The 13,310-nt window shown below is 45.5% G+C and overlaps 1 protein-coding gene across 2 annotated transcripts in view; it reads right to left on the reverse strand.

The window, feature by feature from the left end:
* Positions 1-13,310, reverse strand: part of kmt2d (lysine (K)-specific methyltransferase 2D) — a 30,503-nt gene that overhangs the window by 6,117 nt on the left and 11,076 nt on the right. The window contains exons 27-48 of one of the 2 annotated variants that reach the window (XM_086214783.1): positions 13,100-13,258; positions 12,890-12,959; positions 12,055-12,293; positions 11,841-11,914; positions 11,322-11,372; positions 11,121-11,217; positions 9,607-11,030; positions 9,342-9,518; positions 8,586-8,725; positions 6,283-8,054; positions 6,054-6,177; positions 5,873-5,954; positions 5,713-5,779; positions 5,360-5,592; positions 1,852-4,773; positions 1,615-1,764; positions 1,362-1,526; positions 1,045-1,192; positions 855-924; positions 599-771; positions 304-428; positions 82-217 (exon numbers count right to left, since the gene is read on the reverse strand). In XM_086214783.1, coding sequence (XP_086070909.1) covers positions 82-217; positions 304-428; positions 599-771; positions 855-924; positions 1,045-1,192; positions 1,362-1,526; positions 1,615-1,764; positions 1,852-4,773; positions 5,360-5,592; positions 5,713-5,779; positions 5,873-5,954; positions 6,054-6,177; positions 6,283-8,054; positions 8,586-8,725; positions 9,342-9,518; positions 9,607-11,030; positions 11,121-11,217; positions 11,322-11,372; positions 11,841-11,914; positions 12,055-12,293; positions 12,890-12,959; positions 13,100-13,258 — 8,598 coding nt within the window. Of the gene's footprint in view, positions 1-81; positions 218-303; positions 429-598; positions 772-854; positions 925-1,044; positions 1,193-1,361; positions 1,527-1,614; positions 1,765-1,851; positions 4,774-5,359; positions 5,593-5,712; positions 5,780-5,872; positions 5,955-6,053; positions 6,178-6,282; positions 8,055-8,585; positions 8,726-9,341; positions 9,519-9,606; positions 11,218-11,321; positions 11,373-11,840; positions 11,915-12,054; positions 12,294-12,889; positions 12,960-13,099; positions 13,259-13,310 lie in introns of both variants that reach the window. The other variant, XM_086214782.1, reaches the window with a different exon arrangement.

Raw genomic sequence — 13,310 nt, forward strand, 5'->3', positions numbered from 1 at the left:
TCAGTAATGTTGTGCTCTATAGGATAAGCCTCCCGATATCCTAATATATCCTAGGTTAATGATAGATTTTTAAGCTCCTACCTGGCTGGACAGACCCTTTCCCAGGATCTTCCACTCCAGGCATATCAGGGTTTTGGGTTGGAAAAGTCACCTCATAGGAACCTGGCATTCTCATCCTCAGCAGCTGGGCCATCGCCATCATCACATGGTTAAGTTTCTGGAAAAAAATTCAGTTCCACTTTGTGTCAACTATGAATGCAGGTAAAGGAAGTTTTTAAAAACTGTGTTATGATACTTTAATACCTTGGCTGCAGCAGAAGTCAACATGAAGGTAACAGAGACCTCATTACTTTTGGCCTTGTCCCAGTTGTTGGATGTGGAAACTACCTTGCCATCAGCTGCTTCAAATGGTTTGTTTTCTTGGAATGCTACAAAGGAAGAAAATATGAATACTCTTTTTTTTTTTTAATTGATTTAATTTTAAAATGATTACTGCCATCAGCAAAACAATGAAATGTATTTTTACAATATATTTTCATTTACAAAGGGTGCTGAAATACCTTATGTTGAATAAATCTGTACTGTTGTATTATTTTACCTGGGATTGCAGTGCGAGGAATGAGGGGGATGATGGGGGATATTGCTCTCTCAGTCTCCTCCTCCTTAGGTTCCCGCAGGTGAGGGAAACGTGGGGTTTCATCACCAACATTACTCTCAGGGGACGATGCTGGAATGATGCTTTCAGGGGCATCCTCGTCATCACTCTCCATCCTGTCAAAAAGACAGGTCCATCTTCATATCCGTTCATCAAACCAGAATACTTTGGTTGTCAAGACCCCTGAGATTTATTTTACCTGATGTCCTCATTCTGATTATGTGGTGGAGTGGGAAGAGCTGCAAGAATGTCTACACTCTTTGCCTCTTCTGTAACGGAATTTAAATAGAAAATTACACATGATTTAAAAATTGTATAACTGCCACTGCAAATCTCACACTAATAACCACAGTAAATAAGGATTCAATGCCAAATCCCTTCATATTTACCCATTGGCTCTTCGACTGGCTCTGTTTCTTTCTGACCCTCAGACAATTCCTCGGCAGGAGTCACCCCATTGAGCAGTTTGTGCTGTACTGAAGGAGGGGGTGTTGGTGGCAGAGATGATGGAGGTGTTGGCGGGTTACTGAGGTTACTCTGTGAAGACAGACAATATCCTCTTAAAACACCTCAGGTCTCGTTTGGCCCGCCATTCCAAATCGCATTTGAGCCTCAGACAATGAGGGCTTAGTTATTCATTCATCAGACTCCCAACAATGAAATATTGTGACAGCCTGTAACAGCTAAACATGAACACTCATTCTACCTTTGTGAGTAACTGAGAATAATAGTCTGGGATATTGTCCAGCACTGCACTTCCAAAGGATCCTTTAAGCTGAGCTTTTCCATTGACTGGGCTGCTTCCAAAGGGGGCAAACAGATCCAGACTAGCAGTGATGGAAGGTTCCATTAGAGGCAGCAGAGAAAGACCCTGGAAGGTAAAAATCAATTAGCCTACATAACACCTCTGTTACTGTAATAATGTCAAAATTATTAAAAAAAAAAAGTTGTGCATTTACTTGTTTTAGCTGTTTTATCAGGGCTTCAGCACTTTTCCCAACTTCTTCTTTCTTATTCTTCTTCCGTGAGTTAGGCCCTCTGTCTCCAGCTGCCTTATTAGTGCGCTTTTGCTTTTGTACCGGAGCCCTTTTTGTTATAGACTGCAAATCCTGTAAAAGGTAAAGAAAATAAACAGGCGTCCCCCCCAAAAAACATACTGAGAACTAAAATAATGAATGGACTATGATAAAGCATACCTCCATATTTTGGGGAGTTCCTTGAAGCTTTTGCTCCAGCATCGCCAGCTTGCTGTTTATGTGGCCATTGATCTCATTGTGGATGCCTTCAGAAGGCCTCTGAGCACCAAGCTGAAGGTTCTTGGTTCGCAGAAGTTTCTGTAGTAGTTGCTGTCCTGTTTCCGATCTTGCACCTTGAGACCCAGACACGTCTTCAGCGTTAATGAAGGAAGAGTTGTTCCCAGAGGTCAGTACGTCACCCGTCGCTTCTCGCTTTATAGCTCTAGAATGAGGCTCTCCCACACCATCACACTGAACTTCCCTTGGCTCCTGTTTAATGTTATGTAGGGTCATCTTGCATAAAACCCCATCTTTAGTGCCATGCTGCGTATGAGTTACCTGGCTCTCGGCAATTTGTTGTGACTGTTGCTGATTATTAATTCCTTTCTGTGGCCCATTGGGAATAACTGGGGTTGTCAGGGAGGTTTCATGGCCAACTGTCTGACTTTCTACTTTCAGTCCAGGACAATCCAGTGGGCTCTTGGCTCCAGGTGACCTGAGCGGAGATGCCTTGACTTGGCTGTATGGACTACCTCTTCCAGCTCTGTCAGCTAAAGAGGGTGAGGAGACATGGGATGAATTGGGGGAAGCAGGGTGGGCTGGGCTCATGCCAAAGGGACCTCTTGGAGAATATGCATTGGAAGGAGAGCCTTGCATGCGCCCTGCTGCAGCTGCCATTATTGTCTTTTGCTGGTTCTGGTTGGGAGTGGGTGGACGCATACCAACCACTTGGTTTAACATGTGTCTTGGATCACCAGGGGAGGTGACTAATGGCTGACGAGGAGACGTAGGCCGTACCATTCGGCTGTGGTCTACGGGGGACTGTGGAACTGGTACGTGGCCTCTCGTGTGCTGTGGATTCATCTCTCCTACTTGTGGTTGATGTTGTCCAGGGACCATCATACCCTGCTGTAACTGAGCAGCAACACTAGATTGTTGGCCCAACATGGCTGACTGTTGCTGCGTGCACACAACTCCTGGCTTACCCATCACTCCATAAGCCATCTGCTGGCCTTCCATCCTTTGCATCTGCTGTCCAGCTTGTTGCACCTGTCCTGGTGGCATATGAGGCCTCAACTGACCTTGCTGGGCTTGACCCATTGACATCCGCAGCATCTGTCCCTGGTGGAGCTGCCTCTGAGCAATCATGGCTTGAATGTGCTGTATCTGCTGATTTGGGGGAAGATTGCGGAGCTGAGGATTCTGAGCAATAACAGCCTGAATGTTGATCGGGGTGCGAATATGAGCAGGTGGAACCCCAGGCCTCTGTGCCATCATCCCTTGTTGCTGGGCTCTAATCATTCCCATCATGGCTTGTTGTTTTTGCTGCTGGGCCATGAGAGCTTGCTGTTGTGGATTATGGCCCAGTACAACTGGCTGTGGCTGACCAGGATGGTTCTGAGCTATGGTCTGCTGCTGGATGGTGGGATCTTGTGACTGTTGCATGGCATTTTGAACTGTTTGTTGTGGTTGAGCAAGGAAATCTGTTGGCTTCCCCTCTTCTTTCTCTGTAATCAAACTGGGCCTGTCAGCACTGAGAGAACCTTGCCTCGGAAGAGTAAGTGGAATTTGTTGCTGCGCCATACCAGTTTGACCACTTTGTTGATCGGTATTTGATTGTTGTTGCTGGGTCATATAAACCTGGTCTTGGTGCTGCTGCTGTTGTAATTGCTGTCGTCCCAAATCAGTCTGATGATCATTTGCCGACCCCACTTGAGATATCGGGTTGGGAGTTGAGGGTCCACTTGGCTGTGTTGGTGTTCTTGTATCAGGGCTAAGAATTCCACCCTCATTCGTGCTTGAGTTTTGGCTATCTGTACCTCCCTGCGGCTGGGGTGTGACACTTCCTGCTGAAGGTGAGGAACCCATCTGTGGAGTTGAAGGTTGCGAAAGCCTTCCTTGATCTTGGTTGGGCTGAATAATCAATTGTGTCTGTTGTCTTTGTTGTGCCATCTGCTGTTGCTGAAGGTGCACAAAATTTTTTGCAACATTCTGTTGCTGCTGCTGAGAAGCAAGCATGCGTTGGGCCAGAATGTTCTGTTGTTGTGGAGTCAGTTGGGGCTGTGGACCCCTGAGACCAGGATGACCTGGAGATCCAACCATTCCCTGCTGACCCATCATTAGTGGAGGCCTCTGTTGTTGTTGTTGTTGTTGTGCAACTTGCTGGTTCCCCATTATCCCTGGTTGAGCTGTCATCATGGCTTGACCATGGTTAATGGGCTGGCCTCCTATTAGGTTCTGTGGTGGTGGAGCCACGGACTGGCCTCCAGCTATTCCTTGCGGAACCTGTGGCATGCCCTGCTGATTGGCCTGGTTGGCTAGCATTCCCTGTTGATTGTTTGCTTGTTGTTGGGCCATAAGTGCATTACCCATCATACTAGACTGTGGCTGAGCCACTAAGGAGGGTTGTTGATTTGGATGTGGCATCTGCTGCTGGCCCATCATTACTTGCTGCTGCTGTTGAAGCTTCGCCATCTGCATCCTGTGTTGAAGCTGTCTTTCTTGGAGAAGTCTGGGGTCTGCACCTTGCATTCCAGGCCCCTGAGGGAAGAAACCTGTCGGAGCCCCAGGAGGACCTGAGGTCCTGGGACCACTGGATCCCATTGCCACAGGAAGCTGGGATTGGGCACCTCCAATGAAGGGCTGCCCTTGTGACATCCTCACAGGCATTCCACCTTGTGGTATGACACCAGGATGCTGGCCCATGACTGGTGTTCCCTGTTGGCCCATCATCATCTGGCCAGGCATCTTGGGAAACATGTGCGGTGGGCCCCCCTGTGCTGAATGTCCAGGTGTAAGAAGACCAGAGCCTTGCTGATGCTGCTGTTGCTTGCTTCTGTACTCTGCAATAAGATTGGTGTGCTCCTTTTGCTGCTTGCGTACCTAGGACAAAATAATTATGGACAAACATGAATTTCAAAATCAATATATGGTAAGCTTTTGATGTCTGTAAAGAATATTATGTTTTACAGTGTTCTTTAAGTAGCTACTGAGACTTTTGAATTTATCATATCACTTTAATATTTATGATTTTACATAAAACACATAAGCAAATCAGGTGGAAGTTTCAGTGCTTCTAAAAACCTGCGTTTGTTTTAATCAGTCTCCCCGCAAAATGAGAAGAAATGAAAATTTCAATCAGACACCAACAGAAACTGTGTTGCTACTTTTAGCCTTCCATGTAATGTTATGGTATGTAAATAACTTTACTTACAACAAAAATACACAGGAACTGCCATGTTCATTATTTATCATATCCAACAAACTAAATGCATTACATCATTTTCAATCACTTCCTCAATAAATCCATGTTCTCAGTCAGCCTGAACCAGGAAGATGAAGATCTTTACAAAAAAAGGCAGTAGTTCTCATGAGAACTGCAGGCTTCATTCGGATAAAAACCAGGCCAGAAGCTCCACCAATGTAAATATATGAGCTGCTCTCAACCAATTTTTCAAAATCTACATACCTGGTCAAGCTGTTTCTGAATTTTGCTCTGCTCTTCTGTGACCAACTTGAGTTTCTCTGCATCTGCCTCAGCAAACTCTCTACCAGCTTTCTTAGCAGTGCGTTGCTTTGCACACAATGCTTTGCGTGATTTGCGATGAACTCCGATTTGTTCCTCCAAGAATTTCAACTGCATCTGGAGTAATTGCTGGGTGTGAAGAAGCCATTCTTCATATTGGTGCTGTTCAGAATCATCTATAGCAGAAGAGGATGAACCATCAGCCATCCATATGGCAAGTATAGGGTAACACCAAGACAAATTCTGACCATATGTTTTAAATAATGTGTAATAAAAGGCAGTATTGGAATACATACTGATGATTCCTTGCACAAACTGAGGGGGGTTAGGTCTTGTCTGGGTGGGATCACTGGTTTCTCCCTCCTAAACACAAAAATAAAACATTGAACTAACTGGTCACCCAAGACTGAAATTACGAAATTAAACTGATCATTTCTGAAAAGTGAGCCAGCATACCTTTGGAGGTCCAGACGCTAGTTGACTGGGGTCTGTGCCTGGGGCAGAGGCTAGCCTCTGAGCAAGCAGAGACACTTGTTGCCTGAGGCAAAATGCAATGCAATAAGTGATAGTCCAAAATGGCTTAAATCAAAGGAAAAGGGTCAGATTTCTGTATAGAAATTCTTACACAACAAAGTACCTGTTAATTCCAGGGGTAACAACCATGGGGTCCTGTGCCAACACTCTTTTGATACCCTTAAGAGCCACCATCTTTGCTTTTGCAATAGGATCCATGATATCATCAGTAGCAAACTTGTCCAGGTCTGCAATTAAAAAAGAAAAAAATACAGTATCTGTTCAGAAAGTCTGGGGAAAAAAAAAAACAACAACGACAGATTAAACACGAATTCACCAGCCATGGTGATTACCTTTATCTGGGAAGAAATTGTTGGCCAAAGGTGACTGTTTAACAACTGGTTGCTGCTGTTGTGGATGACTAAGACCTGCATGGATCCCTGGCTGCCCCATTCTAATCATGGTTTGCTGCTGGCCTATGGTCATGTGAGGTGGCGGTGCCATTCCAGTTCCCATAAGCCTTTGTCGCTGCTGCAACATGTGTGGAGCACGGGGTACCATCCCTGGTTGAGCCATCATTGCTTGAGGAGGTGGACGATGATGTTGTGGTAGCATGATCTGCCCAGGTGCCTGTGGGTTTGACTGATGACTTGGGATCCCAGGAAAATGAGGTGTCATGCCTCCCTGATGAAGAGAGCCAAGCTGTTGCTGTTGTTGTTGCTTCTGCAACTCCTTTTTCTCATGTTCCAGCAGATCTTGTATTAGAAGTGGCAGTTCACCATCTAAAGAGCTCTCTACCTTTGCCAAATCTACAGCAGGTGAGTGCTGTCCGCCTACATCAGGCAAACCAAGAGGATCATCTCCAATATCTGAATGTGGAGCAGCTGCTGGAAAAGGCAATGGATCTTGGCCCTGTAGTGGGTATGGAAGTCCTCCTAATCGAACAGAACTGAGTGGAGCTGACTGGTTTTCTGGTTGCGCGGGCTTGGCGGAGGCTGTGGTCCCACCAAGAAGCATAGACACAGCCTCTACCATTTCATCTTTCACCAATGTCTGCTCTGACTGGACCTGAGGTGTCAGACCTCTGTCTTCTACTTTGATTTTGGAGGTATCAGCTGTTTCTACAGAGGGTGACGGATGGGTTGCAGACCTGCCAGCAGAGCCAGGAGTTGTCGCAAGGGACTTCTGCCCTGACTCAATCTTAGGTTTCTCTTCCACTTTAACAAGTGCAGAACCAGAGGAAGATGAAGGTGTTTCACTTTCTGCTTCTACCAAGCGTAACTGGTCTGAGAAGCCATCTTTAGGGTCGCCTTGATCTAGTTCAGGGTCAGTATAAGCCAGCAGGTCAAATTCATCACTGTTGAGCAAGTCATCCAGATGTGGATCATTGGTTTCAAGGTTGTCCAGGTTTCCCAAGTCATCATCTCCTTTGTCTGGGTCCAAGTCAAGAGCCAAATCCTCATCTTCCACAGCTCCATCTGCTGGGGCATCTGCAAGCCCTTCAAGATCAGGCTCAGGGAGTTCTTCACTGTTTTCTACCATGGCAGGTTGGGGCTCTGTAACTAGGCTTGGTTGTGAAAGTTGATGCTGCCCAGAGCTTGGAGGGTTGGTACCCGAAGTGGCCGCCTGGGGCTGCTGTCTTCCTTGTACTGTAGACTGCTGAGGTAATAAACCTGACAGTCCACCCTGCTGTAACACCAGCTGTGAGTCACTGCCCCCCTCTGGATGAATGCCACCAGCTTGAGCAATAGGATGCTGCTGAACATAAGATGCTGCCATTTCTTGTTGTTGGACAAACAGACGTGGTCTGGGCTGAGGTCCACGGGGCATAAATTGCGGTCGAAGGGGTAGCCTTTGTGAGTTGTGTCTTAACTCAATGAACTGTGGTGGGGGTCCTTGACCCATTGGCTGCATAGTCTCTCCTCCATGTCCTGGTATCATGGTATGAGGATTTCCCATGCCGTCCATGCCTTGGATGTTGACAGCAGGGTTGAGATTGTGCCTGATGCTCATAGCCTCCATGCCAGGGTGGGGGAACCGCCTTGGACCTGGAGTTTGGCCCTGCCACTGGGGAGGAAATGGTGGACGGGCAAATATGCCCTGAGGTTTGGTGGGACCTGGTGGCCTGAAGGACAGAAATGCACAATAGAAAATTCTTATTCAAACATGTCCCCTCCAGACAGGTTGATTGGTAAAAACAATCATTTGTTTTGAAAAATGACACCAATGGTTTGAATTACCAGTTCAAATTAAAAAGACCATCTAAACAAGCTATTTCATCATATTTCCCACTCTATATCAAAAGGGGGCAGCATATTGCCAAAAACTTAGTACTTCACTTCCTCAGAATGGGCTGATGGTTTACCAGCTGATTTAGACTGCAACACTGACCCATTATCACAAGGTTTGGTTAGTAACTCTAAGAGTGAGGTTGCACAAATCATTCCCTTGCGAATTACCACTTTAAATAAAGGACTTAAGAGCATTATTTTCTTCCTTCTAGTGCCAGACTCTCAGCACACACATTCTGCCCAGACAATTAATATAAAAAAACAAAGCAAAAAAACTGTAGTTTTGGGTAGAGTGAGAGCTTAAACAGAGTATAATTAACTAGGCTTTATGATTACTTATCTTTAAATACAATTGGGGTGTTTACCTAAGAGTACTAGGATCCATGATGGCAGGGGTTCCTGTGGGTGGTGGGCGAATGAGCTTGTCCTCTATGCCTCCAGCAGTTATGGACATCTTTCCCACCACAGACGCTTGAGCTCCAGCAGTAGTGACAGCGACACGATCCTGAAGGAATCAAACACAGTAAAACTAAAATTACTGCCCTATTGTTGTATTCCTTCACTTAGTTTTGGAGGTCACAGTGACCATCTATGCCACACTGGCATAACAACATAAATAACACCATTGCTTTGATTTTTCATAAAGCAAGCGCCAGTCAAAAGCGTGGTTTCTGTAAAGCTTAACAAATATATTACATTAATATGTTTTTTTGTTAGAAGTAATTTAGGATTAATGCATTCAAACCCAATATGAGATCAAACTAGCTTGAAAAAAAATGGCAATAAATTCCTTTTAAATGAAAAAACTTGATTTGTTCTATGGCATTACATGCTCTTTCTAACAAAATGAGACATATTGGTTTTTACGGGCTGTCCTGCCATCAAAGAGAAGTCCACATTAGTAGAGCCAGACCAGATACCAATCGGGTGCACTAGTTGATTAGACAGTAACTATCCAGCAGGAAAGGATTACAATAGAAGAGAATGGTTCTAAATAACATTGTCATTCTAAATAATTCAGCCAGTACTTGCTGGAATTGGCCATATTCCTATGGCCACATCGTGCTGCTGTTGAGATGCTTAATTTATGGGGTTTATGGTACAGTAGTCGATATGCGTACCTGTGGATAAGGTGGTGGTGCTCGGTGGGCCTTGTCTTGTTGAAAAGCACCAATCTCTCCTCCAGACCAGCCAGGAGATGTGCCGCCAGCAGCAGCAGCAGCAGCAGCTTCCTTTTCTTGTCTGATGGAGTTTCTCTGCAGTTGTTGTCTGATCAGGAATTCCCTTAGTCTTTGACGCTAAACAACAACAAGCACTGATTAGGAAACACATGGAACACCAGGTATGCGGTTGGAATGACTGTTACCTGCCTAATCCTGTACATACCTGTCTATGCTTCTCCACCTCAGAGGGACTTAAGCCCACTAATGCAGGGTCCTGCACAGCTGAAATGTCAGGCATTTCTTGAGCTGCTTGATGAGGTGCATCTGGAGGACGGACAGCTGCTAGATCTTGAGATCCGGAGGGGGGTCCCAACCTTGAGCTGAAAGTGTCTTGAACGGTAGTTTGTTGTGTCTGTGGCTGTGTTTGCTGCAGCTGACCTGGTACTATCTGCTGTTGAGTTATTTGAATGCCTCCTGTGCTGGGGCTATGGCTGAAACTTTGAGGAGGTGCTGAGGGTTTACCAGAGAGAGGGTCCCCAATGGAACCACTGTTGGGATGGGATGGAGGGGGCTGGTTTGGATGAGGTGAGCTTTTGTAACTCGCCGTTCCCTCTGGGGCAACTGAGATAGGACGAGGTGGTTTGTGGATAGTAGCAAAAGGATCTCGAGATTGTGGCCTTGAAGGTGGCTGAGAACAATGGTCTGGGGACTGGAAACGAGGGGTAGCAGGAGACTGGACAGAGTAAGCATCGTTGGAGAGGCCACCAGGAGTGTGAGGAGACTGACAGCTGCCCTGGGACTGTGGGCTGGAGGGCACTCTATGGCAAAGTTCCTGTTGAGCTGCAGGGTGCCTCTGGGGCCCAAGAGAACAACTGTCACCTGACTGCGGTCTGGGAGTTAATGGTTGACTGTGGGGGTCCGAGAAAGGGTGAGAGGGAGACTGCCTAAAACCTTCAGAGAGGTGGCTTGGGGATGCTCCAGGATGTAGACCTTCCCCTTGGTGCATTCGTGGCGTCATAGGTGCCTTAAATAAACCGTCTCCAGACTCCAGCATCCCAGCAGGGGAGCCAGCAGCTAGGTCAGATCTTCCAAGTGCAGAAGAACGAGGGGAAGGTGCACTCATTTCAGCCCTGTACTGTCCTGTGCTTGCAGGTGAGGAAGCCACTGCAGACGGTGATGGGGCCGATCCATATTCTGGCCGTCCCATCCCTTGCTGGGTTCTGAAAGGGTCTCCATAGTGGGCATTGTGGGGTGGTGAAAAGATAGGTGACTCACCAAGCCCAGCATTTCTTGAATGAGGGCTTTCTGGGGGTCCAAGGGACTCCTGAGAGCCTTGCTGGGATTGTGGTAAATGACCCTGTTGCTGTTGCAGCTGTGATCGGAAGTACGGGTCAACCTGCTGAGCCCGTCTAGAGGTTGCAGGAGTCCCTGGTTGCATGTCAAAGGAGCCAAGACTTGCTGGCCGTCCCTGAGGAAGACCCTGTGGGCCGGAAGTGGAATAACCTGAGGAAGAGGCCTGTATGGGGCTGGCCCCAGCATAGGAGAAGGGTGTGTTTGGGTGTGAGTGAGAACGGGGTGACTGAGGAGGAAGCTTTGCCAAGGGATCTGTCCGAATTTCAGCTGAACCCGGAGTCTTAGCAAGTCCATCTGAGAAAAAGACAGAGGATGATCCTGAATCTGGAGGGAAGGGAAATGGGCTTTCTGCTGAGCTGGGCTGGGAGGAGATTGACGTAGAACCTGAAGGTGGAGGGATCTGGAGGTGTAAACTGGGTCGCTCTCCCTTCACACGTCCTGGCTCCGTCTTGACTGGCCTGCAAACCTGACTCTCTGCCTGCTGTGGGACGAAGGGAGAACAGACAACATATAAACAGTTTGTACCCATCATCATGATTAAATCTGATAGCTTTCATTCAGAACATGTGAAAAGGTTTTACTCACTTTCTGTGCCTTGTTGATCCTCTGAGCTGCTCTGTTATCTTTGGCCTTTTGCTACAGAGAGAAGATTATTAATGAAACAATGTTAAGTTGAAAAAATATATTTCACAACAAAAAATAGTTGTTTTATCTGATGGCAAAAACATCCGTGCATCCTGAATCTGGATTATCCTAATGGTTTTATTTATCATTGGGGTTGCAGCAAACACCACTCAAGATCATGTCACTTGAATATAGAGTTCAAACTTTAGTAGTAACAGTATTCTGCATTTGTGCATGGTAAATTATCCCTTGACGCTTTATGCATAGAGGTGACAGTAGCCTCAGCCAATAGTGACTATGACCCAACACAGGAAAAAATGAATAATAATAATAATAATAATAATAATAATAAGTACACAATGAATAGGTTACAACAAAACTGAATGAAACAATTGTGAGCCAATATAAAATCTTTATATTTCAATTCATAACTTACTCTTTGGCAGACTTGTTTTTAAACAAAGTGAAGAAAGAACCTACCAGATATGGAACCTTGTCAGCAGCTGACACCTTCCTCCAGATCTTCATGATTTGCTTACAGCGACTTGCCCAGTCTGTGACAGATATATAGCAGTTGTTACATTTTTTTCTGCCCAAAACATTGTAATTAACCTGTTCAAAATGTATGTCTGGTCTTACAAGTCACAAGGTCTTACTCAGTGGAACATGTTGGTATAGTAATTCTTCCACTCACCTGGGTAGTCCTGTTTGAGAGTGGGAAAATTGGTATTGGCATAGAGCACAGGTGAAATGGTTGATAGTTCTCCAAGTTCTTCATCTTTTTCCCATCGCTGGAGACTGCGCTGGTTGTAGGATAGACCATCACCCTCTGCCTCAGTTGGGGTTGGTGGGGATGAAGGGGTTGCTGGGGTAGAGGGAGTTGCCCAGGGACTCTCCTCGCCCCCATCTGGACTGAACAGCCCTCCCCTGTCCCTGTAAACCACAAAAGAATAAATGTCTTTATGAAGAGTTTATACATGTGAAAGTCAGGCACAACAGTCCAAACAAGCATTTATCTGTTTTTGCACTGTAATTGACAATACTAATTGCTAAGTAGCTGAAACTATAGATAATTATCAATTACAAAGCAAAAGAACATTTACTATAGTTTCACGGTCAACCAATTATTGGCAATAGTCAACATTTACATGATCATAAGAATTGATATTGTCAGACTGCTGGTCTGACTGGGATCTCAAGTAACGAGCCGCCAACAGTATCATCTGGCAAGTTAAAAGTCATAACTAATAGCCAGTCAACATGGATGGCTATGGTATTACTGAAAGAGGACCCCAAAGCAAAAGATTTATTATGATAGTTTATAACTTATTATCAAGCATAGGCTTAAAAGTACTTCAACAAAATTTTTTGGTTTCAGTTTATTTTATTCTGAAATTTGACAGCAAGAATTTCATTTTTTACTGAGCGTGTATATTGGTCCTAAATCAGTTATCAGTCTCCTTCATGACTAATGATCAGTATTGTCCTTGCAAAAGACCCTACTGGCCAAACTCTTGTATTAATCTTACCGGATGTCAAAGAAGGGTGACTGAGAGAGGCCAGGGAAGGCATCCATCATTCCAGCTGAGGGCAGAGACCCTGAAAGAAATGTCAACGTTTGAATACCAAGTCAAACTTCACTTTAGCCATTTACTTAGTTCCCAAAACGTCCTCGATCATGCAATAGAGTTGAACATAATTTTTTTGAAAAGATAATTTTATATCATTCCTCTACACACCTGAGAGGAGAGCTCTCTGTGGTAGAGTGCTACGATTGAGTTCTCCCTTATTGCCCTCCAAGATGGGCTTTATGGCCCCCAAAGAGGAGCCCTCTGACACTCCCAGAACCTTCCTAAAGAACTGCTCAGAATCTTGACTCTCCACCCCTTGTGGAAGACCTACCATTAAAAGAAGGAAGTTAACATCAGATATCAAATGCTACATAATGTG

This window comes from Aulostomus chinensis, chromosome 9 (assembly GCF_037954235.1).
Source record: "Aulostomus chinensis isolate RoL2024-O1b breed Wild chromosome 9, RoL_Achi_v1.0, whole genome shotgun sequence".
Classification (NCBI taxonomy): Eukaryota; Metazoa; Chordata; class Actinopteri; order Syngnathiformes; family Aulostomidae; genus Aulostomus; species Aulostomus chinensis.